Below are 26,638 nucleotides of genomic sequence, written 5' to 3'. Positions count from 1 at the left end.
GGAAAGGACCAAACGAGTCCGGATGAGGAAGATTGTTTCCTGTTTTGGACTCCTGTAGCTTATCTAAACAGTCCAGTCAAGCGAGCACACACGGCCAAGTCTACACCGAAAGAGTACCTTCCGTACAGTCGTGTGCAAAGTCGTATGGCTCAAATTACAGGTTTTGAGATTTTCTAGGTGAAAATTAAGCCCAAATTCTCCACAGCAGCGGCCACCAGCCTCACCATCCCGCAGCTCAAAGCACAACCTGCCACGGCTGCTCCAGCCTGTTAACCTCTGACTGGCTGGACCAGATGTGTTAGATGCAGGTTGGAGCCAAACTCTGCAGGATCTCCAGGAGGTCTCGCTGGTCTAACCCAAACATGGAGAATAATACATTAAACATGCTATAACTTTACAGCGCATTTCTGTGACACATTTTAGGTGATGTGTGTTAAATTCACCAAATGAACAGTAATATTTCAAGAAAACAGTCGCAATATTGTGGCCAAAGGCTTTGCAGAGGGAAGCAGCTCCTCCTGGTGTTAAATGAGGGGCGTTGAGTTGGTGGAGCTGCCCTTTCATTTCGATTCCCCCATAAAGAAACACTCAGCCTCCCCGTCTCTCCTGCTCATCAGCACCAGCCTGGTATCAGTGTAAGAACCGGCTGAGCAGGGAACTGTTTATCTAGAATAAAGAGCCGGACGGACTCGGAGGAAACCGTCTGTCTGTGTTGTTGAAGGAGAAACTCAGGCAGGGTCGTCTACACGGCTATCAGGGGCTTCATCTCCCCCCCATTCAAAGAGGGCATGAAGTTTCACAGACAGTGAGGATGAAGATCAAAATGATCCACAGAGAGACGGGAGTGAGTGGAGCTCCGGCGCCAGTGCAGCAACCGAGACCCCACGGCAGTGTAGCGGCCCCCCTACAGTTAGACCCCCTACAGTTAGACCACTTCATCCTCCAAATATTACGACTTTATTCTCGAAATATTTTGACTTTTTTCTCTGAATATTTTGACTTTTTTTAATCCAAATATTAAGATTTTAATTTTTTCAAAATATTACAACTTTTTTTCTCAAAATGTTACGACTTTATTCTCTAAATATTACCTGACGTTTTTTCCTCGGAATATTACTTTTTTTCTCCAAATATTACGACTTCATTCTCAAAGTCTACTATTTTAATTCTCATCATCACTGGCCCAAAATCTCCGCCGTTGAAGTGTCTCTGCAGAAGACGTGTTCATGTATTTTCACATGGAAAACAAAACCTGACTGTAATTGGCCCCAAACTTTTGCACACGGCTGCATCTGTACTCACGCTCACTCATACACATTTACCCACCCAAGACCACCAACTAAATTTAACATGAAGGAAAAAACACCATCGAATGTGCAGTTACACCCTGGACGATCATCTAACGGCTCCTGTTTTCATTTTAATACTTCCACCAAGTCAAACCTGGACTTTCTTCTGCATTATAAAGAATTCGTGCTCTTATGAGACCAAAGGACTGTGTTAAGTGATAGACTCCCTTTCTTGGCCCCATGGTTTGATATACAGAGCTGTGCTGAAGCTTTAGGGGCCCAAGCATTTTTAAAAACCTTTTAATCTGGGCAATTTGACTTGTACAAATCACCCAACATCATTACAATCAATGTCAACAAATATAAATACAGTGAAAAGTAAAGAGAATTTCTTGTTTTCAAAAATAGTTGATATCCTGTGAGCTGGTTTAAAGAAGATTGCAGAATTCCTCCAGCCGTCACACGGAATTGTTAAATTCCATAACTTCCACAGTAACATTATCACGTACGGATTAACCACTAAACCACTAACAGCAGCACCTCGAGGAGGAGTTTGGAATTGCTTATACAGCAAATGCACTCACATAAAATAACTACATACTGTATTTATATTGTTCATATTTATTGTAATATTAGTGAGCAGATCAACTCTTACCGCCCGGATAAACAGCTTGGAAAATCTTCTAGAACTTCAGCAGTCAGTGTTTGAAAATTTCTCAGATAACATATTAATGCGTTAAACCAAGGAGTCACCATGACCTGCGGACATTCCTTCGTCATCACCGTCATCATTACTACCTATTATTACTCGAGGGCAAGGCGCTCGTCACCACCGGGACTACAAAACTAGGTTCTGACCTCGGTTCAGCCCACTAACATAAAGTGACCGCTGTTACAATCTCAGAGATTACGAAACAAACGCAAACGTTTGGCAACTACGAAGACTGGCCTTTTTCACAGAGAGCATAGAGAAGCCGTTGGGTACTTCAGTTGTCAGGGTTCCTAATACTACAGCTGGAGCTTCACACGTGTCTTCCTGTCTGAACGAGAGAGAGAGAGAGAGAGAGCGAGCGAGCGAGCGAGCGAGCGAGAGCGCGAGAGAGAGAGAGAGAGCGAGAACGAGAGAGAGCGAGAGAAAGAGAGCGAGAGAGAGCGAGAGAGAGAACAGAGAGAGAGAGAGAGAGAGAGAGAGAGAGCGCGCGAGAGAGAGCGAGAGAGCGAGAGAGAACAGAGAGAGAGAGAGCGAGAGAGAGCGAGAGAAAGAGAGCGAGAGAGAGCGAGAGAGCGAGAGAGAGCGAGAGAGCGAGAGAGCGAGAGAGAGAGAGAGAGAGAGAGAGAGAGAGAGAGAGCGAGAGAGCGAGAGAGAACAGAGAGAGAGAGAGCGAGAGAGTCGGACTGTAGATTTTCCCTGGTCTAAGATTTGGGGAAAAGGCTTGTTAAAGCGACAGTGTGGCAAAAAATCTCATTTACCCCCATTTACACAAACGTAGCCGATCAGCCAAAACACGCTTGTTGTCTGAGAGTTTGCTTCTTTAGTTCTGCACTGGAGCTACACGGCCTCGCGAATGACCTACGAGCTTCATGTCTTAATTATAACACACCTGCTCGAAACCGTATGGAGCCAGTATCACAGTATTCCCAGAATCGCTGATAGACTTGTGCGCCACTGCAGACACAGCTATGGACAAATGGTCATTTAAGCAGGTTGGATGCCGTCGATTATCTATATTAGCTGTGCAGCTCGAATGTGAACCTTCAGAGACCAAACGTCAGCCAAACTACAGTCGTGGTGACGGGGTAAACGTTACTGGCTAAACTCCCTCTCTCCCTCACTCTCTCTCTCTCTCTCTCCCTCACTCTCTCTCTCTCTCTCTCTCTCTCCCTCACTCTCTCTCTCTCTCTCTCTCTCTCCCTCACTCTCTCTCTCTCTCTCTCCCTCACTCTCTCTCTCTCTCTCTCTCCCTCACTCTCTCTCTCTCTCTCTCCCTCTCTCTCTCTCTCTCTCTCTCTCTCTCCCTCACTCTCTCTCTCTCTCTCTCTCCCTCACTCTCTCTCTCTCTCTCTCCCTCACTCTCTCTCTCTCTCTCTCCCTCACTCTCTCTCTCTCAGATAAGTCTGGCCTCTCCCTCCATCTCTGGAGGAAGTTCACACACTCCAGTAAAGTTCATCTCTTTCCCCTCCTTCCCCCCCTGGCTGCTCACTCGGGACTCCCTGTCGCCCGGAGACGGGTTGCTATGCGACAGCGCGTCAGGCGACGTCCGATGGACGATCCCGGCACGCCGTTCCTGTAGGAACGACTCGAGGCGTCTCAGGATCTGCTTGGGGTTCTTTTTGGCGTACAGCTCCACTTCTGCACGAGACAGAAACAGAGGAAGATCACAGCTGGAACAAAACACCAGACACTCCAGAAGCACCTTTACGAACACCTACACCCTGAACCTCCACTCACTGACCACGTTTATCAAAAGCACCCACCTTGTGGCCACTTTATTAGAAACCCCCGCCTTGTACATCCAATAACCGGCCATTTTATCAGAAACACCTACCTTGTATGTCCACTGACTGGCCACTTTATTAGAAACACCTAGCTGTGCTTTCACTGTGCAAAAGTCAATAGCCTCAATTCATTCCTTCAATTTCCAGGCAAAATAGTCATTAAGTCAAAGTTACGGAATTTTCAAGGGATTTTCCTGATAAGATGATCCATTTGCACAATGAGAAGGTCAATTTAAAAAAAAACTGGATTTGTGAAAACTGGAGTTGATGATTAGCTACAGAGAAAACTGGAAACCTGGCAGACACCAAAACTGCCCCCATCAGATAAACAGCACTGAAAGCTTTGATCTCTGAGAGAGAGGAGAAGATCAAGCTGCTTCAGATCTGAAAACATCCACAGGTGTTTCTGTCCATCCTTCCACTGTGAGAAGACCACTCAGCGCTGTGGGTCTGAAAGGACGTGTAGCTGATCAAGAAGAACCTCACTGAGAAAAGGAGACGGACACATCAAACAGAGAAGCTGGATGATGGACTGACCACCCCAGAGTCCAGACCTCAGCACCACTGAATGGGTTTGATTACTTCAGAAAATCTAACCAGCTTCTCAGACTGAGCTTTGTTTTTTACTTGAAAAAAAATCCCAGAAGACTGGAAGCTGTGGTAAAGGCAGCGCACTGACGGCGAAAAATGCCTGACTGTAAACTAAACAGATGAAGGGGATCTGAGTTTTTCTCCGAACCGTACAGCTCCACGGTTTCTGATCACAGAACCACTGACGTCCAGTTATCATATGGGTGCTGGTCCACTCTCAGCACAGCAGTGACACTGACTCGGTAGCGCGTGTGTGTGGTGTCTGGCACCAGTGTGTCGGACCCAGCAGTGCTGCTGGGGTGTTTACACACTTCGGCATGCCTGCTAGGTTGAAAGGGGACCGCCACCCAAATCTATCCAAACATGTGCAGCTCTGCGGTCAAAACTGACCACTGATGAAGGACCGGAGGGCGGCCGGCTGAGCTACGGGCAAAGTTACAAGGGAGGGGTTTCCGATAAAGTGGCCGGGGAGCTTACCTCTCAGGATTATTAGGCTGTTTTAAAACAATAAGCCAAACTAAAAACGCAGCGTCACCTTTGAGCACGTAGCCGGAGTCCGAGATGGTCTTCTTCTCGCTCTTCCACAGCTGGTAGAGATGCAGGAACGTTGCTACGTAAAAATCATTCAGTACCCCCACCACCTGCTGCCGGCGGTTACACTCCCTGTGCAACACCACAAAGCAACGGCAGGTTTTATTGCCATGGAAACATAAACGTGTTATAAACATAAACAGACAAACAACACAACACTGAGCTGATGTATACAGTCTGCTTGGATCCGACACGTCAGATTCAACGCGTTTGTGTAAAGTCCGAGTTTCGTTTAAGTACAGCAGTGTGCAAAAGTCAGAGACCACCCTTTAACTGGGGCGGTGAGCAGAAAATTCAACAAGTTCCTAAGACTGAACTTAAGAGCTATAAAAAGAAGAGAAAAGGTGGAGATACTAAACGCAACAGCATATACACCGATCAGGCACAGCAAGACCACCTCCTCGTTTCTACAACTCCAGCAGCACTGCTGCATCTGATCCACTCATACCAGCACAACACACAAACACACCACCACGTCAGTGTTACTGCAGCGCTGAGAAGGACCCAACAAGTCACGATCTCAACGCGATATTCAAGGCAACATGTTATTTCAAGACCACACAACAAGTCATGATCTCAAAATAACGCTCATCTCATGATCACAAGATAACTGACGTGGTCTCAGGATCACAATTTTGTTATCTTGAGATCACAAGACAGTTGTTAACTTGAGACAACAACAAAATAAAAAAATCATCAAAATTAACTTCTGATCTTGAAATGACAAAAACCTGTTATCTTGAGATCACACGATCATTAAGTCGTGATCCCAAGAGAACGATTTTTTGTTATCTCAAGATTTGAAAGTTACATCGTGTTTAACTAACTTGGTCTATGGACAGCACAATCAACACCACGCATCACTCCATCAGCACTGCTGTCTCTGATCCACTCAGACCAGCACAACACACACCGACATCCCCACCCCCACGTCAGTGTTACTGCAGTGCTGAGAATGACCCACCACCCAAATAGTACCTGCTCTGTGAGGGTCCATGGGGGTCCTGACCACTGAAGAACAGGGTAACAGAGTATCAGAGAAACAGATGGACTACAGTCTGTAACTGTAGAACTACAGAGTGGAACTATACAGTAAGTGGAGCTGACAGGCGCAGAAACGAGGAGGTGGTCAGAACGTTCCGCCTGACCGGTGTATAAATGAGTCTGTTACTTGCCCTCGTTCTTCATTCCCGGGTTCCATTATTGTGGTTGATGTTACTGGTGTCCATAATAAAAACGAGACAGGCAACCCGAATCTGACGGCTCGGTTAAACGAAGAAAGACGGGTGCTCACTTTGACAGAACCTCCTCCCTGAGTGCATGCAGGGCGATGCGGGTCATGTTGATGGACATCACACAGAACGGGAAATTCTGCAAGAATCACAGAGTTGCTGCGTTAGATTCACTGCTCAGGGAATGAAGCCTGACCGCTAAACGGGCGGTCAACATCCAGCGGCACGCAGAGGCCTGGGCAGCCTGGTCCAGTTCCATCTTTTGATGATTAAAATAAGCTTACGCTCCTTCTCCAGAGAACACGCTTCAATATGGTATTCTTCTAGTTTTCACTGTACAATTTCTATTCACTTGCCTAAAACACGAAAATACACACAGGCCACATTTTATACTTTTGTCTTTTCCCCAAATATGTTACACTAAAGGTAGTAAATAAACAGTAATCGCACGTTAAAATGTGCAGGAGTGTTTTTTCCACCGTAGAGGACGTGCAGCTCATTTTCAATTAGGAAACCAACCAGGAGGGCTTCCCGGGCTGCCACTGCATGTAAGAATATGCTCCCAGTGGCTTGCCTGGTTAAATAAAGGTTGCGTTAAAAACAAAACAAGAAACATTTTTTCATTGTTTTCACAGTTTAAGAGTTTACATGTACACCTAAGTGGAGATACAATGACTAAAATTTAGCCGTCGTTTTAGGTGTACATGCACTTAAAGTGCTGACGCCCAAGTACACGGAACATCTGAACATCTTCTGCAGCCCCCTTAGTGCCCCTCCTGCAGCCCCCCAGTTAGTGAACCACTATATATGTGAACATCTACTGGATTTGTCTGCTGTATTTACTTCTTACTCTCTGATGCTCTGACCGGTCCTAACTTCAACCGGGAGGCAACAAATCGGAGTCTGTGCCCCTCAAACATTCCCCGATTTTCCGCTCCGGATGGCCCTAAAGCCTGCAGACTAAAGCCAAGTCCAGCCTGACTGGGATTCGGGGTTGAACTCACTACAGGTGTTCAGTGGTGTAGCGTAACCGCTGCTTTACCTGCACTGGATGCTGAGAGAGTTTGTAGATGTCTCTGGCGAGCGGTAGAGTCTCTGGGTCCATGACCAGGTACAGGGCGTGCATCAGGCCCAAGAAACCCGTCCCTCTCAGATCAGTAGCAGGATCTGCACCTACAGGCGTCCGACACAAGTCATCAAATGGGACTTACACAGATATAACTGTAGAGGTTGTAGTAGAAATGACCCGAACACAGAGCTCATCGACCACGTATACCAAAGAAAACACTGCAGGACGAATAGGAGATGAGATAATCCTGTGTTAGTCCCACAGTGGGGAAATTCCCAAAAATATCTGGTCACTTCTGTCCATTTTAAAGCCGCAGACGATACATTTCCTGACATTTACATTGTAAACCTGAATTCGCAATTACGACAGTTAAAATCTGTGGCTGTGTGATGAAACGATAACAATAATTACCGCAAGGTAACTTTCCTCGACAGAGCGATAAGAAATGTTCCGATACGACACACCACCCTCACACTTCCACGTTCAGTGAAAGCCCTGAGGGCATGTTCTACTGCAAGGAAAGGGACACTACTCTGCTTTGCCAAAAGAGGGCGCACTTCCGAGTTTCTTGACAGAAAAATGAGTCCCAAATATACTTTATCACCGTCTGAAACACTGAGTTACACAGCATCCAGCGATGTTCTCCTGTGACCGAGTTAGCGCATTCCCGAGCAACGAAAGAGAAAGAAAGAAGTGCTTCATGTTCCTTACAGCCCTGATTTAAACGAAAGTAAACTGAGGAAGGTGTGAGGCTCTGGAAAGCGGGAGAACACCATCTTTCCAGGCCAGTGGTTTAAAGCAGCTGGCTAACTGGAAGCAGCTCTGCCACTCGCACAACACGGCGAACTGATGACACTGGAGTGGGCCATTATAGGACCATCACAAAAACTGCGGCCGAGCTTTTCCAGCTGGTACGAACAGCTCACCAGGCACTTTCTCACACTGTCCCAAATATTCCACTGTTTGGTGACCATAAGGCACAGTTTTCAAACAGAAACTGACCACCCAGGGGCAAAAATCACCCTTTAAACTGGCAAGAAATAATGATTCGACATTTATCGAAATCGAATGACATGAAATTTTTTATCGGGATAAGATTTCTGGCCACATCGCCCAGCTCCAGATTCAAGACGCTATCCTCACCCGACTCAAGCCTGCAACAAAAAACGGCTAAAAAAAAAAAAAAATTCCATTAAATAAATTATATGCACTGATCACATAATACCCAATCCAGCTTCTTATACTGCCATAATAATAATAATAATAATAATAAAAACAGCAGCAGCAACTGTAATAAGACCAGGACGTTACAATCTTAATTATTTATTACTTAATAGTATAAGATTATTATTTTTGTTGTTGTTATTAAAAATGCCTATATAGTTCATCATCCTTACCCTGGAAGCCAACGTTCTCCCAGTGCGGACCGTAGCGGGGGCAGTCCGTCCGGGTGCAGGTGAGTTTCCTGTAGATGGTCTGGAGCACACGCATGTGCACCGGCTGACTGTTCTCCAGAGAACCTGCACACAGAGAACACGGAGAACTCTGTTCACATACAGTCTAGGAACCTAAACTGTAGGCCAATTACTGAGTTATTACTATTTAGACCTGTTAATCAGTACAACATGGAATTATTCAGGAACTACTATAAATATTATTACCATAATATAGTAATGAACTACTACTCATTTTTCAGTGACCACTATGAAATATTTACTATTATGAATTATTCAACATCTACAATGAATAATTATTTAGCATCTACTATGAATTATTCAGTTATTACTATTACTTATTCAGCATTCACTATAAATTATTCATCGAATCACAAAGCAACCACTATAATTCATTATCTCCTATGAATTATTCATTGTCTCCTATGAATTATATATAAGTATAATACTATAGTAGTATATAGTATACTACTATAATTTATTCAGGATTTACTATACATTATTCATTAACTGCTATTAATTATAAAGCAACCACTATGAATTATTCAGTACCTTCTATAAATCATTCAGCATCTACTACGAATGTGTCTATGAAGCTCTATGAACAGTCTTAGCAGCGAGATGAGCATGGCCACGACTGTAGGCTCATTGTGAGTGGACGCTGGTCGAACTCACACTGAGCGATGGCGAACACCAGGTCCCTCTCCTCCACCAGCTCTTTATGCAGCCGCGGCGGGCCAAACAGGAAGTGAGTGATGGCAGCCAATCCCGTTCTGCGAATCGTTGGCTGAATGTTTCTCTGTTGGCGAAATCACCGACACCATAAAGCACAGAAGCCTGGAAAAACACTTCCTCACAAATAAACACATTAATCACTTACAGCTGCACAATCCTGACCAAAATACTCTGCAGTTAAACTGCTACACGTCCCAGCTGTGATACAGACAGCGGCGGACAGTATCTGAGTATCTGAGTAACTGAGTAACTGAGTATCTGAGTAACTGAGTATCTGAGTAACTGAGTAACTGAGTATCTGAGTATCTGAGTAACTGAGTATCTGAGTATCTGAGTAACTGAGTATCTGAGTAACTGAGTATCTGAGTAACCGAGTATCTGAGTAACTGAGTAACTGAGTATCTGAGTAACTGAGTATCTGAGTAACTGAGTAACTGAGTATCTGAGTAACTGAGTATCTGAGTAACTGAGTATCTGAGTAACTGAGTATCTGAGTAACTGAGTATCTGAGTATCTGAGTAACCGAGTATCTGAGTAACCGAGTAACCGAGTAACCGAGTAACCGAGTATCTGAGTAACCGAGTATCTGAGTATCTGAGTATCTGAGTATCTGAGTAACTGAGTATCTGAGTAACTGAGTATCTGAGTATCTGAGTATCTGAGTAACTGAGTATCTGAGTAACTGAGTATCTGAGTAACCGAGTATCTGAGTAACCGAGTAACCGAGTATCTGAGTAACCGAGTATCTGAGTAACCGAGTATCTGAGTAACCGAGTATCTGAGTAACCGAGTATCTGAGTATCTGAGTATCTGAGTATCTGAGTATCCGAGTAACCGAGTAACCGAGTAACCGAGTATCTGAGTAACCGAGTATCTGAGTATCTGAGTATCCGAGTAACCGAGTAACCGAGTAACCGAGTATCTGAGTAACCGAGTATCTGAGTAACCGAGTATCTGAGTAACCGAGTAACTGAGTATCTGAGTAACCGAGTAACCGAGTATCTGAGTATCTGAGTAACCGAGTATCTGAGTAACCGAGTATCTGAGTAACCGAGTAAATGTAATGAGTTTCTGTACTTTAGTATTTTTGGTGTATCTGTACTGAAGTTTCTCCGTTCTGGACTTTTTCCTTTCACTCCACGACATTTCAGAGTCTAATATCCGACTTTTTCTTCCTACATTTTGAGAAATCTGTTGTTCCTTTTGGTTTCTGTGTGTATAAAAACGTAACATGTCAAAACGAAAGAAGCGCAAAGCCAGAGCACCAATCAGGGCCCAGCGGTCACTTTGTTTAGAGCTGGTTTTGACCTGTTGGTCATACCGACCCAGTGCAGCACGCGGTTCAACGTCAGCGCAGCAGCATAAAACTTTGGGAGAGTCTGTTCAACATAAATGATGAACTAACCTAACTTTGTGTAAATAGAGCTCAATATAGAAATATGTCCACATATGCAGTCGAGACTGACGCGGCTTTTTTCTGAATTTCTACAAACACCATTTCATTTTATAGTAAATGAGTTTGGGCTGGTTTATGTTTATGAACAGGCGCCTACAGATCAACATAGTAAAGGAGCTCATCTGTGATCCTGAGTTTAAAGCCAGTTTTTATTCAACTTAAACTTGGAACTAAGTTGTAAATAAATCTGAAACTGAAACTTTGCTTGTGTGTAAAAAGTGATTTCAGAGCCACTCGGTTCTCCCTGATGGAAACTGTTTACCTTCAGTGTTTTGTGCTTCTGATCATTTTAATAGACGTCAGCGTCACTAATTAATGACCTTCTATTAAAAGACTGGTTTACCAAGAGAGACGCTGGAGGACTTTCACCTGAAATGAGTTCATGAAGCCAGTCTGGTTATAAAAATGATAACAGGACATCAGAGCCAGAATTACTCTTTTAGTACTTTTACTTTATACTTAAGTACATTTGAAGGGAAATACTTTAGTACTTTTACTCCAGTGGAGGTCTAAAGGGAGGAACTTCTACTTTTTTCTTGGGTGCCACCACTAGATAAAGACTGGATTTTACCAAAACAATCTGTCCTGGAAAATAGACTTAAAAATAATTTACATTCCAGCCCCATCAGAACACATTTTCACTAATCCTGAAAATGTCAGGTGCATTTTTTAACAAGTGGACTGGGGCTGATATCTTGATAACTTACCAGCAGGTCGCCGAGGTCTGTGGTCTGAAAGTGCTGCAGAGCCTCGTTGAAGGAGATCAGAGCAGACGGAGTGAGATCTTCCACCAGAACTGCAGAGGAAACACAATCATCAATCAACTTGATCGGCTTAAGTCTGACTAAAGCAGGCCTCTATGTAAGATCGCTGCCTACAGTCGTCGCTCTTTTCATTGTTACTGTGATCAATTATGGCGCGAAACATGCAATGCAGTACAGGACGGGTATAAACGCTGAACATACTGAGGCACTGATCATAAAAATGACACATCTAGACCAATTATAGAGCCTGTAAACTACAACAAGTGTACAGGAACTGCATTATAGGGGTGTAAAGATACACATATTTACAGGTTCAACACAATTTTTCATTTTGGGTTTAAAATCTGTGACTAGAGAGATTAACTGTATATCACATAGAAAAATATGAAATAATGTAACTGAGTTATATAAACGCTGCAAAACTGCGGTAGATATACCCAAACGCCTAGGCCAGGGGTCAGCACCGGGCGGCTGTTTCACTGTCCTGTTGTGGCTCCACAGCTGAATCAGATCAGCAGGTAATAATAAAATAATCCTCCTCTACAGTAAAATAAAGCTCTGCTGATCCTTCAACACAGTTTAACAGTAAATGGTCTTAAACGCTGGAGTTAATGTAGAACTGCTGATTCACCCTTTAACCCTGAAGATCAGCGCAGACGGCTGGTCACCATAGCAACACAGACAACAGTCTCGCCCAGCTAGTAGCTACGAAACGGCAAAGAGAGAGATTTAAGACGGACGTCGATCATCTGGAGACGAATGGACTGATTAGTGTTTATAGTCAGTCCAGCTGGTTTCCTGATACGTTTAACCTGCGTGAGAAACTGACGAACGCTAAAAAGTCGTGAAGCTGAAGTCGCTTCTCATTGAGCAGCTTCTCAATAAAATGTTCAAAGATTCGAACGAGAAGCGACTACAGCCTCGTAAAAAGTCAAACATGGTGACATTTTACAAGAAACTGATCCACTTTTGCTGAAAAGTTTCCTGCTGGAGATGCAAGAAAAGCGGCTGCAGCTGAGCTGAAGCTGAAAGCAGAGCGGAGCAAGTCGAGGTTTCGTTTAGATTTTTTATACTACACTAGAAGATCATCACACAATGAGACACATTTATAGCCAAGATGGTAAAACGGGCATGAAACGTTGTGGCTCACAAGGTGGTTTGATCTTCGCTGAAAGGCCAAAATGACTGTTCTTCACATTTGGGGTGCGGACCGCCTGAAGTAGCCCATGAAAGAGTAACTACTGCCGATTTTTCAGTGCCGTACTGAAACCGTCACACCCTTATCGCAAATCCTGCACAGCAGTTGGAGGGACGTCCTGTTTTTTCATTTATTTTTTATCGAATGTTTCTTTTTTTCTTATCTTGCTCTTTAAATAGCTCACTTCTGCGAACGCTCAATTTATTTATTTCTAACTGTCGCTGCCAAGTTTGTCAAAAGCCAAATTTCATTGACGGACTCTGACAGCTGGTTTAAGGAACAGCCTCTAAATAATGGGACCACAGAAACAGCCCAAGCACCAACGCCGAAATATCCATACAGCCCTGGCTGTTTCTATGGCAACAAGAGCCTGGAGGTAGTGCGAGTGACAATTTTGGCTCATAATTAGCAGGTATTTATGTTTCTGCAACAGGTGAAACGAAAAAAAAAGAAAAAGACGTGAACGAGGGAAACAAAGCGGAGAAGAGCGAAGGCGAGGCTGGGAGAGTGGGACGTGTCCGCGCACGCTTTTCCATCACTCTCCGTTTCCTCCGATGAGGTAATGCTCTCTCTCCGGGGTGGAGGCGCGTGCCGAGTCACGCTGATGTAATGCGGGCCGCCTCCGGCCCACGGGATGCGGTTGCTACGGAGACGGGGTGAGGTGACTGGGTCTCACCTGGTTGGATGCTCTCCAGGGCGTCCCACTCCTGCTGCGCGCGCTCCAGCTCCGAGTTCACCTCTGAGCACATAAACAAACGGCGAGGCGTCACAGTCAATGACCAGGAATCACCACATTCACCAACGACACTGACTCTCAGCTCACTGAAGCACACGGTAAACTTTCCATCCACACCATATTCAGGTTTGCAGGAGAAGAGGACGAGTTAGTTCTGGATCAACTGGGATGGGAAGTTTTCGCGTGTCGTCGATCGACGTCAATCCGAAGAAATAAGTCGGAAGTGCAGACGAAAACCTGCTGATACACCTTATAAGCTGAGTTTCATTAAGTAACTACGTGATTAATCAAGTAAATGTTCTTCTTCAGGCATAATCAGCTACAATTCAGCATAACAGTCCTTCATTTACTTCATTAACAAATGTATCTCGTCAAGAAAATCGTCTTAAATCGAGTCAAATTGTGTTTTCTTGATTTTATATACACTCGGTTCTTCAAGGGTTCTTCAGCAAAGAAAACGGTTCTATATAGAGCCATTAACATTCAAAGAACTAGAACTAGAACTCCGAATCATTAGCCAGCTGTGGTTGGCATAGAGAGGAATTTGACCTCCGCATTTCACCCGTCCGTGCAGTGAACACACACACACAGTAGGGGGCAGTGAGCAGCCCTATCCACAGCGCCCAGGGAGCAGTTGGGGGTCAGGTGTCTTGCTCGAGGACACCTCAGTCGGGTATCGTGGGCTCTGAGGATCGAACCAGCGACTTTCCGGTCACATGCTGGTTCCCTAACCTCCAGCCAAAGAATTGCATGATTAAAGGGTTCTTTGCATCGTGAAAGCGTTCTTCAGATTGATGGAGAAATGGTTCTGCTGTTGCTACAACGTCAGGCTTGTTTACAGTAGAGGAACGCTTTTTGGTGCTATACAGAACCTTCTCCAGCAAATTCTCCAACAATCTGAAGAACAAAAAGAACCCTTTAAACAGGGTAAGCTTCTTTGAATGCTCGTCGTTCTTTACAGAAACATTTTCTCTCCTAAAGAACCCTCGAAGAACCGTCTAATGAGAGAAACTAAGCGAAAGCATCTTCTACAGGGGAACTCGCTGAAAGTGCTTACTGCTCAATTTTAAACTTATATACATAAATTACGCAAAATATAAATATTAAACGAGGAATCACTTTTCATGGCACATTTTATACTGAAGCCCCACTAAACGTGTTAAATTCAGCAAATAAACAGTAATCATGCTTTAAAATTGGCTTCCGCGACTTCTCTGGGGAGGACGTGTCCACTTATACACACTTAGGACATCGACACAACGTGGAAACTGACCATGGGAGCCCAAACTTTTGCATTTCACCATGTTTCTTACAACAAGCAACATTACCAGCCAACACAGTGGGATCGTTTCACTCGATACAGTGACTTAAAACAAGAAAAACGTCAAAAATTAAAATCGTTCTGATTCTGATGAGGTCCATTTTATCCTCACCTGCCGAGAGTCGGAGGCCGGCATCGGTTTTAACATCGTGCTTTAAGTAAAGCCCCGTCTGCAGAGCTACAGCCAGACTTTTTAGCGTCAGCTCTACTGAGTTTGTTATTTTTATGCTATTTAAGTTTTATTTAACCAGACGAGCCGTTTGGAGAGCGGCAGGAGCTACTGGAGGAAGAGGAAAACCCAAACGAGGGGTAAAGTAACAATGGAATAAATAAATAAATAAATAAATAATTTCCCCCACACACGGTCGGAACAGTCAGCAACTGCATTCGTCATAAAAACTACTGATTTCTACCGACGACCAATTTTAGAGCCGGTTATTGATCCTGAGGGTGAGATTCGATCAGCTTTTCGTATTTTATGTGCAGGAAAATGTTTATTTACTTCAAAAGGACTGATTAGTGCGAGTAGAGTAAACAGTAATCTCACAAAACAGCGACAGCCAGTTAGCGGAGCTACAAACACAGTATTAGGTGATCGGTTTGATCTCCAGTTTTGAATTAAAAACATAAAAATTTGATTTTTTTTTTGTATTTTTTTCCCAACAAAAACGACAAGAACAATGTTTAGCCTCTTGTTCTCCAGGGTACGTTTTGGTTTGCACATCTGAATTTTTGTGACCAAATCATAAGGCAGATTATTCAGTAATGCCATGAAATAAATACGTTTATTTTATTTATTTACTTACTTAGTAAATCTCCCCTCAGATTAACAGAGCATGTGTTTTATGATCTACACACGTCACTATACGTTATATATATTATTAAAGTGACGTTTCCAGAGCAGATCACTGAAGAGACGCCGTCTGTTTATAGTTTAGAGCCCAGATTTGGGGAAAAACGGGTCGACTTTCAGTAGAAAAACAAACTGAGTTCAGCTTCTTTTATTATAAGGGTTTAAAATGACGTCACCGTCTATTAGACTGGAGAGAAGAGCTACAGCCTCACACGACGCCCAGCTTCTGAATGGAGCTTATGGAATATGAACGTTATGGAGAACAGGACCGAGTGCGGTGGGGAGCCACCGGTGGTCCCGAGGAGCTGAAGAGGTTAAACTTGAACAATGCCTTGACTTAAATTTACAGAAATCTACACATCTTCAACCATAATTCACAGAATAAAATAAACACACACACTAAATAAACAAACAGAAGCACAAATTTGAAACTATATTAAAAAAATACTATAGAAATAAAATAAAAACAAACCACTGATTATAAACGGAGCGGAGGAACTTTACCTTCTGCTTTAGTCTGCTCTCCACCTGCCGCCAGAGACTGGAGGATGCCGTTCTGCTTCAGAGACGAGATCTGCAACACGTTCAGCTCCGTGAGTCGAGAAACATCTCGATCTAACGCTTTAACTCCATCGCACATCTTAACAGCTCACTTTCCACTCGCTCGCTCACTCACCGGGACGGATCTGAGATAAGAGCTGCCGTTGGCGCTGCCGTTCTCCTTGACGCCGTTACCTGGAGGCAGTCCATTCAGCACCTGCAGAACCAGAACTCGGCTTTAGCAGGAAATCCAACAGCCTTTCTCTCTCAGTCACACGCCGAGGGTAAATTACACGGAGAACGGGAGCGTCAGCCTGCGGTCGGAGAGGGATCAGCCTCCGGCGCTGCCACACTGAGAGGAACGGCAAAGCGAGGAGGGAAAGAACCCGTGTGTATAAATACTAGGGGTGCAAGGATTATTGGACTCCGGCAACTAAAATCAACGACCAAATTAGTTGGCATCTATTTTCGTACTCGATTAGTCGGTGACGTCATTACACGACCTTCTCGCGCCTTTTCCCATTTTTATTCCAGTCCCAATTATCACGGTGACAATTCCTCAACAGATTATGTGGGGCAGTCGTGGGCTGGAGGTTAGGGCCCTTAAAACACCTCTGCCTTCTACGCTGTAGACTGGGGTTCAATCCCCACCTGGGTAAACACCCTACACTATACCAATAAGAGTCCTTGGGCAAGACTCCCAACACCGCCTTCGCCTCCCTGTGTAAAATGATCAAACTAAGTCGCTCTGGATAAGAGCGTCAGCCAAATGCCGTAAATGGAAATGTAAGTACGAGAGCTGAACTCAGAAAAAAGGTGGCAGTTGTGCCGTTCGTGAAGCCGAGCTTAGGCCACAGTAGCGCATCCTCCACGTCGGAGCGTCTAAGGAGGAAAGCTGCCGGCTCTGAAGAAACGTGCTGCTCTGCAATGTGCCATCGTATTCTGTAGTGTGTGCTGGACTGCGGCTGTATTTAGAACATTCTGCTGCCTGTTCTTGTTTATCCCTGCACGGTCACGTCTTTCTCACCCGTCACTTGAGCCTAATATCGGCATCAGCCCAGCTGTATAACCGTGTCAGCCCAATGCCTTACGGGCTGGCTGGACGTCCGAGACCTGAACGCGCAACGAATAAACTTCCCCCTGGATCCAGAGGGTTTGAAACTCTTCAGCTCACTGGATGAAGGTTCATCTCGGCAAGACACGCCGCGTCCCAAACCTCTTACTAGCTCACTAAATAGTGTGTAAACATAGCGCGTATGCCATTAGAAGTGCACTCTTTAGTGTGGCGTGTGAAGTGCAGAAGTGTGTGGACTGGGACGCGGCGACAGCCGCCCTGTTTCACGTTCTGAGCTGCAGCATCTGTTTTGAAATGCTTGTTCTCTGGAATCGCCACTGGAGCTGAAACAGAGAAGCAAGTGTCTGTTATTCACAGCGGCCCGGTTCACTTTCCAGACAACGGATACAGTTTTAAACACGGCACCGTCGTCTTGGCGCAGAGGCCGGCGGGGCGGTCAAATTCAGTGGACGCAGAGATCTTCTCCAAACGGGTTTCGGTTCTCCGCGAACATCTGGCTCCCCTCGCTGACAGTTTAAAGGGGTAGTTCTGGGTCAGCTGGACAAAGGGTCACCGCTCAATTGACGCATTTACACCAAAACGTCCATTTGCCTTTCCCCTCCGCTCCGTCAGAGCAGCAGGGAATACCGCTCTCGGAGGAGAGCGAGACTCTCACAGGAGCAGGGAGAGATGCTGACCTTCCTCCGTTTCAGCAAAGATCTCCGGCTGTAGAATTATTTGCAGCAACGTGCAGACAGACAGCAGAACGGACAGCACTGCTACACTTTATTTACCAGATCAAAGAGAAACAGATTTCGTGTTGATATGTTTTTGCTGCTACTCTGCACTGCCCTGGTTATGAAGCCTGACAGGAAAATTATACTGGAGTTCCTGAACGTTATTCGTCTTCATTGTGGTCACTGTTGGTTAGCAAGTGCATAAAAGACCCTCAAGATGAACTTAAATACATGTAGTAGCTACATAAACGTTATTCAGTAACGTAGTGATCCATAAACCGAATAATCGATACCGAAACCCGTTCCAGTAATCGATCAACTATTCCACTATTGCCTTCCTAATAAATACGTCCCAAGTTAAACGAGAGCACATAAGAGTTTACTCGAGTCAAGACCTTTAAAATAAATAAATAAATAAAAATCTGTTCTTACAGGTGTGAGTTTGGAGTGACCGTTGGTCAGATCCTCTGTCTGCTGACATTCCTGCTGAAAACCTTTCGAGCCCTGAAAAAGAAACAGATCTCTTTGCAGTCATCACATAAAAAATTAATTAATTAATTAATACTCATAATAATAATAATAATAATAATAATTTTTTTAAATGGTCCCACTTTATTTGGATGGTCCCCAATAGATGATCTAGATTCTCATATTAATAACAAACTTTCTGATGACAGTTGATTATCAACGGCATTAAGGTCAGGCTTAGGTTTAGATTTAACTGAAGGCTGAATGGCTGCAAAGCTGGAATTGAACAAATCCATGCAATGACTAGACAAATCGGGAATCAAAGGAAATTGTTTATTTACATTTATTAAAATTCATAAAGCAAACGCTTGGGATTTTTACTGATCCTAATTTGAGTTTTCTCTTTTAAAGCCACTGTTTTAATCCTAATTTTAATTTCGATTCTCCTGTACTTCACTTTTTTAAACGTCTCTGTATTTTCTCGTTTGTAAAGCGCTTTGGTGCCAGACGGATAAACTCGCCTTGCCTTTCCTATAAACTGTGTGGTGTGAGCAGATCTGTCCAAACTCACACACTCCCAGCTAAACCATCACACGGTTAAAATTATGGAAGACAGTCTTTAGCCATGTTATCCTCTTATTCCTGTCAGAGCGACTGTGTGGATCATATGAACATTATAGAGCTTTTTAAATGAAACAGTAGAAGCCGTATCGCCCCCTACGCTTCCTGTAGTGTATTACAGTCTGTCAGAGCGACTGTGTGGATCATATGAACATTATAGAGCTTTTTAAATGAAACAGTAGAAGCCGTATCGCCCCCTACGCTTCCTGTAGTGTATTACAGTCTGTCAGAGCGACCGTGTGGATCATATGAACATTACAGAGCTTTTTAAATGAAACAGTAGAAGCCGTATCACCCCCTACGCTTCCTGTAGTGTATTACAGTCTGTCAGAGCGACTGTGTGGATCATATGAACATTATAGAGCTTTTTAAATGAAACAGTAGAAGCCGTATCGCCCCCTACGCTTCCTGTAGTGTATTACAGTCTGTCAGAGCGACTGTGTGGATCATATGAACATTATAGAGCTTTTTAAATGAAACAGTAGAAGCCGTATCGCCCCCTACGCTTCCTGTAGTGTATTACAGTCTGTCAGAGCGACTGTGTTGATCATATGAACGTTATAGAGCTTTTTAAATTAAACAGTAGAAGCCGTATCGCCCCCTACGCTTCCTGTAGTGTATTACAGCCTGTCAGAGCGACTGTGTGGATCATATGAACATTATAGAGCTTTTTAAATGAAACAGTAGAAGCCGTATCGCCCCCTACGCTTCCTGTAGTGTATTACAGTCTGTCAGAGCGACTGTGTGGATCATATGAACGTTATAGAGCTTTTTAAATGAAACAGTAGAAGCCGTATCGCCCCCTACGCTTCCTGTAGTGTATTACAGTCTGTCAGAGCGACTGTGTGGATCATATGAACATTATAGAGCTTTTTAAATGAAACAGTAGAAGCCGTATCGCCCCCTACGCTTCCTGTAGTGTATTACAGTCTGTCAGAGCGACTGTGTGGATCATATGAACGTTATAGAGCTTTTTAAATGAAACAGTAGAAGCCGTATCGCCCCCTACGCTTCCTGTAGTGTATTACAGTCTGTCAGAGTGACTGTGTGGATCATATGAACATTATAGAGCTTTTTAAATGAAACAGTAGAAGCCGTATCGCCCCCTACGCTTCCTGTAGTGTATTACAGTCTGTCAGAGCGACTGTGTGGATCATATGAACGTTATAGAGCTTTTTAAATGAAACAGTAGAAGCCGTATCGCCCCCTACGCTTCCTGTAGTGTATTACAGTCTGTCAGAGCGACTGTGTGGATCATATGAACGTTATAGAGCTTTTTAAATGAAACAGTAGAAGCCGTATCGCCCCCTACGCTTCCTGTAGTGTATTACAGTCTGTCAGAGCGACTGTGTGGATCATATGAACGTTATAGAGCTTTTTAAATGAAACAGTAGAAGCCGTATCGCCCCCTACGCTTCCTGTAGTGTATTACAGTCTGTCAGAGCGACTGTGTGGATCATATGAACATTATAGAGCTTTTTAAATGAAACAGTAGAAGCCGTATCGCCCCCTACGCTTCCTGTAGTGTATTACAGCCTGTCAGAGCGACTGTGTGGATCATATGAACATTATAGAGCTTTTTAAATGAAACAGTAGAAGCCGTATCGCCCCCTACGCTTCCTGTAGTGTATTACAGTCTGTCAGAGCGACTGTGTGGATCATATGAACATTATAGAGCTTTTTAAATGAAACAGTAGAAGCCGTATCGCCCCCTACGCTTCCTGTAGTGTATTACAGTCTGTCAGAGCGACTGTGTGGATCATATGAACATTATAGAGCTTTTTAAATGAAACAGTAGAAGCCGTATCGCCCCCTACGCTTCCTGTAGTGTATTACAGTCTGTCAGAGCGACTGTGTGGATCATATGAACATTATAGAACTTTTTAAATGAAACAGTAGAAGCCGTATCGCCCCCTACGCTTCCTGTAGTGTATTACAGTCTGTCAGAGCGACTGTGTGGATCATATGAACATTATAGAGCTTTTTAAATGAAACAGTAGGAGCCGTATCGCCCCCTACGCTTCCTGTAGTGTATTACAGTCTGTCAGAGCGACTGTGTGGATCATATGAACATTATAGAGCTTTTTAAATGAAACAGTAGGAGCCGTATCGCCCCCTACGCTTCCTGTAGTGTATTACAGTCTGTCAGAGCGACTGTGTGGATCATATGAACATTATAGAGCTTTTTAAATGAAACAGTAGAAGCCGTATCGCCCCCTACGCTTCCTGTAGTGTATTACAGTCTGTCAGAGCGACTGTGTGGATCATATGAACATTATAGAGCTTTTTAAATGAAACAGTAGAAGCCGTATCGCCCCCTACGCTTCCTGTAGTGTATTACAGTCTGTCAGAGCGACTGTGTGGATCATATGAACATTATAGAGCTTTTTAAATGAAACAGTAGAAGCCGTATCGCCCCCTACGCTTCCTGTAGTGTATTACAGTCTGTCAGAGCGACTGTGTGGATCATATGAACATTATAGAGCTTTTTAAATGAAACAGTAGAAGCCGTATCGCCCCCTACGCTTCCTGTAGTGTATTACAGTCTGTCAGAGCGACTGTGTGGATCATATGAACATTATAGAGCTTTTTAAATGAAACAGTAGAAGCCGTATCGCCCCCTACGCTTCCTGTAGTGTATTACAGTCTGTCAGAGCGACTGTGTGGATCATATGAACATTATAGAGCTTTTTAAATGAAACAGTAGAAGCCGTATCGCCCCCTACGCTTCCTGTAGTGTATTACAGTCTGTCAGAGCGACTGTGTGGATCATATGAACATTATAGAGCTTTTTAAATGAAACAGTAGAAGCCGTATCGCCCCCTACGCTTCCTGTAGTGTATTACAGTCCGTCAGAGCGACTGTGTGGATCATATGAACATTATAGAGCTTTTTAAATGAAACAGTAGGAGCCGTATCGCCCCCTACGCTTCCTGTAGTGTATTACAGTCTGTCAGAGCGACTGTGTGGATCATATGAACATTATAGAGCTTTTTAAATGAAACAGTAGAAGCCGTATCGCCCCTTACGCTTCCTGTAGTGTATTACAAACTAGGTCTAGACAATATATCAATATACTGTTATCAATTCTATCACATATTATATTTTCTCTTTATTCAACATCGCTGACGACTAACTGGGACCACCAAAGCTCACCGAAGTCGTACAAACCTCTGAATAGACTACGACTGCGACATCCCCCTCCATGGCCCGAGTCCTGACGAGTGTCCCAGTGTCCTGCTACTGTGCGGACATGCTGCAGCCTGAGCCACCAGCAACCATTCCCCATTTAACACGCATGGTGCGTCGACCGGATCCCTTCATCATATCCTCATCCAGCGCGGTCATTCAAATGGCTGGGCAGAGGCATTGCACTGTTCAATTACGATGCAGTTCTGTGACTACGTGAACAAGCTGGAGTGGAAAGATCATTACCTGGACTGGTTGAAGCTGAGACTCGGTTCTGGGATCTGGGACTGGCTCTTTTCACCAAGCCCTGCCTCGACTTACTCGAGGCAACGACGCACAGTCGATGGACGCAGGTTCTGGGTTTCTTCACTGTGGCTGAACAAGCCCATCAGACCGTGGCAGGTAGGAAAGCACTTCCCGTGCTGGTACACTTGCCGCCCCAATCACAGAGGGCAGATATTTGGCACGGGAGAAGCTAAATGGCAAGTCAACACCAAGCCGTGCCAAGTCGTACTTGGCACCAGCGATCAAACTCGAGACTTCAGCAGGACGGGAATTCCTCGCCGCCTCACTTCTCCACCGGAGGAACAAAGACAGCAGCCGATGAGCGCCAGCATCTGCAAACAGACTGAAGAAGAGTCTTGTTAACAAGCACGAAAGCCCGCGAGAACTACTCCAAAGCTGCTCCGGTGGTCTTTTTGGCACTCGAACGCAAAGCACAGGCTATTTCTATTTCGATTATGGTGACGACGACGGAGGTAAATCGGCACGAAAGCGGCTGCCCTAATAACACGAGAGCGTTTTTTTTTTTTTACACGCTCTAATATATTCCAAACGGCACAGAAAGGTGGTCTAACCCCCCCCAGTGCCACATAAAGGATAGCATCACGCACTATAAGTGCATGAATGGTGGGCTGCCTTTGCATGCAGAGGCATCTTAGGCATGACGTCATCCACCTAAGGCTGCATCTCTCTCTCTCTCTCTCTTTCTCTCTCTCTCGGATCAGAAAAGGACCAAATCAATGGCAAATCAGCTCCATAACGATGTTAATCCAGTTTTTCCACCTCTTCACTGTGTGTGAGGTGAAGAGATAAGGAGGGGGTTTGCTGCCCCCCCCACCCCCTTTCTTATTGCACTGTTTGGGGGGGGGGGGGGGGGAGAGGGGGGGGATAGCGGGGTTGGGGTGACGTCACCTTCTTCCAACCTCAACCCCACATTAAAATCAATACGACGCAACTCATGCTCACTTATTTCCTTCATCAACCGGCATCTGAAACACCAAAAGCGCAAAAATAAAGCGGCACCTTCTGCTTAAACCTATAATCTCACATACATTACCGCATAGTACAGGTGCGGAATAACCTGCCTTGACGTCAGTCATGCAAACCAATATCTCGCTTACAGCTACACGGCATACTAAATACATATTATCCCCTCTTTTCGTGCACACGATTTCAGCAATAATACCCAACTGGGAAGGACTTTATGTAGTCATGTCACCTCGTAGGACTGCAAATACAGGCATACAAGTCTGGCTCAGAAACACAAGACCCAGAAAAAGCATCTTCCATCTGTTTAACGGTGAGAAAACGGCTTATTTGAACAACAATCGAGCTAAAAACCACTCAGTTTCCCTTCGCCAGCTTCTTGTTCGAATCTCCCCGGTCCACCTTAAATGGTGCAGCAGTTACGTATTGGCGCTTCAGGCGCCCGAACGTTACCGCTGCACCATTTAAGGTGGAACGGGAAAATACGAACTAGAAGCTGGCGAATAAGAAGCTGACAGACTAAACCCAAAGCTGGCACGCAAGTAAAACGAACAGCTTACAATGTACGCGTTTAAATCGACGCACAACACCTGAAAAAAGGAAGCTTGTGGACAACAAACGGTGCAGGTTTAATCGCATGTATGCAATCTGCTGGCTGGTAACCAATCTCAGCTAACTGGCTAACGCTATCTATTCCATTTTCTCGCTGCTTATCTTGCCATTTCGCCTCGTTTTCCGCAAAAAGTCCTTTGCAAACCACGAATAAAATTGCTCTTCTGCGCAAAAGAGACTTTCCAGGCTGTAACGATGGATTAAAATCGTATTATTTATATTTTTTACCTCTCTCTCTCTCGTCTCCCTCCAATCTCGGCTCCCCTTCCCCCTTCTACAGCGAGAGCAGCTGATGAGGCCTCATGGGAAATGTAGTCTTTCCCGCTCTCCAAAGAAAAAACGCTTCCGCTAGTCATGTTAACTGTATGGATTTAACAGTACTGAAGCTTTATCTTAAGTTAGTGTATGTAAACATGTTTAAACCTGGGTATGTATAGCTGTGTATTAAGAATGCGCCGTATTTTGAGAGCGAAACACCTTTTTTTCACCTATGCTAATAGTACTAAGGTGGGCCTTCGTGAGCATTCTCACCTTCAGCTAATTGTGTTCACCCTGTATTTCATGCTGGTCTAAACTGGCTACATGGTGGTCCAGTGCTAGTCTGGCGCTGGTTTTGCTGGCCACCCGATATGGTCATGCTGGATGACCAGCATACTAGCACCCAAAACGAAACACACCCTGGTTTTTCTAGCAGGGTGGGCTTATGTCCAGTACAAAGAAAGATCTATATTTCACAACACAGGCTGAATAGAGTATCGCGTAGACTAAACATGCGCCCACGGTTTGTAATAACTGCTAACAGTCTGTGACAAACTCCCACGTTTGGAATAACTGCGAACATGTGCTGGCTGTTATTTTTGAGCTTGCCTTGCCCAGACTTCAAAGTGTCTAATAAAAAGAAGTCTCTAACCCTGTTAGCCAAATAGAATACTTCATTTCGAGGCTCTCTCTCGCTTTCAGCGTTCTTCCGAGCAGTCCGAACGCAGCCTTAGCCTACTGGAAAATGTGAAAGCCATTAGTGCGGGGTGTCCTTCCCTTGGCCAGAACTTCAGTGTTTACTTCATTTCCTGGTATGTGAAACGTTGGCCCAAACAGGCCTTCAAAGCGCTGCGAACTTCCTTGCACACATGCCAATAGCCAAACACCTGCTCGCTCTGGCAAACAAGCGCTAATCCGCTCCAGACGAGGAGAAGTTTTTATGGACAACTCCTAACTGAAAACGGAGTCTAGCTCCATTCGTTTACATGAACGTTCACGAGGCGCTTAGGACAGAGCAGAATAGCCGTCACAAAACGCTGTTTAATGTATTCTCAGTCTCAGTGCCACTGCCGGATGCCGTTATATAACGGCCCGAGTGTCTGGTGTCGGGCCAAAGTTTGTCAGTCGAGATAATCACCTCCATTTCCTTTTTCAAACTATTAAAGTCAGACTCCAGTCAAAACAACATACTTCTTGCTCCGTCTGAAGGCCACGTTATTATACGTGAGCAGTACTTTAGGAGACAAGTACGCCAACCCAACAGAAGTGGTGCACTTTTGTTGCTTATTCATGGAGCAGACATCCTTAAACGGGACGACGCAATAACAGAATCTTGAAATAAATATGGATGTTTACATACATACAGAAGATAGTCACAGGTTTGTGTGTTTCACAGCAGAAGGAGGTGTTCAAATGACCAAATGTTTTGATTTACCGTATTGTACCGGTGGTGCATCATGCAGAGCTAAGGAATATGTTTTAAGCCATTTTAGTTCAGATACAAGCCAACATGCTCAGCACACGTACAGACACACTGAGTTCAGGACGTTAACGGTGCTGTTCTCAGGTGTATTCATGTGTATACAGGTGTATACAGGTGTATTCTACAATTCAGGCCCCTATCAAGCACCGCAGGACTATGTAAACACTAGGGCTGCATGATACATCGTTGGCTAATTGTTATCATGATATTATACTGATATCGTAAAAGTCCACAATATTGACTTTTGTGCAGTGAATGCTTTGCCTCCCGTGAGCATCTTCACCCATCCCAGCTGTTTCTGTGGGAGATGTTTTGACGAATCAAGCTTTTCCATAATCCAACAAGCTTTTGGTTTAAAATAATACAAGCCAAATTTTCACCATGTCACATCGAGGCCCTGCTGATGTACTCAGCTTATGACAATATATCGCTGTTGTCGGATCAGAACCTCGTATCTCAAAAATATGAACTTTACAGGAGAAGGAAAAAACCTACTTTGCTTTTAATGTAAGTCAATGGAACCAGAATTCTTACCAAGTCATTTTGGGCCGTTTCTGTTGGTCCATTCTTCATGAAATTTCCATACAATCTAAAGGGCCATGCATACTTTCAAATTAAGTCC

General features: G+C 44.4%; 1 protein-coding gene across 1 annotated transcript; it reads right to left on the bottom strand.

Annotated features, from left to right (window-relative positions):
- Window positions 1-3,313: 3,313 nt before the first annotated feature.
- On the bottom strand, window positions 3,314-24,597 carry elmod3 (ELMO/CED-12 domain containing 3). The gene is made up of 14 exons (XM_037536027.1): window positions 24,504-24,597; window positions 22,641-23,022; window positions 22,377-22,561; window positions 18,549-18,620; window positions 16,462-16,542; window positions 16,290-16,359; window positions 13,552-13,614; window positions 11,621-11,709; window positions 9,398-9,521; window positions 8,666-8,788; window positions 7,242-7,372; window positions 6,262-6,338; window positions 4,912-5,039; window positions 3,314-3,639 (listed from the first exon to the last, which is right to left on the bottom strand). The coding sequence occupies exons 3-14, from the start codon at window positions 22,410-22,412 to the stop codon at window positions 3,395-3,397; spliced, it is 1,239 nt and encodes a 412-aa protein (XP_037391924.1). The 5' UTR covers window positions 22,413-22,561; window positions 22,641-23,022; window positions 24,504-24,597; the 3' UTR covers window positions 3,314-3,394.
- Between the last annotated feature and the right edge of the window lie 2,041 nt (window positions 24,598-26,638).

The sequence above is a fragment of the Pygocentrus nattereri genome, chromosome 29 (genome assembly GCF_015220715.1).
Source record: "Pygocentrus nattereri isolate fPygNat1 chromosome 29, fPygNat1.pri, whole genome shotgun sequence".
Lineage (NCBI taxonomy): Eukaryota > Metazoa > Chordata > Actinopteri > Characiformes > Serrasalmidae > Pygocentrus > Pygocentrus nattereri.
Note: the sequence above shows the minus strand (reverse complement) of the source record. Positions and strands in the feature narration are given on the sequence as shown.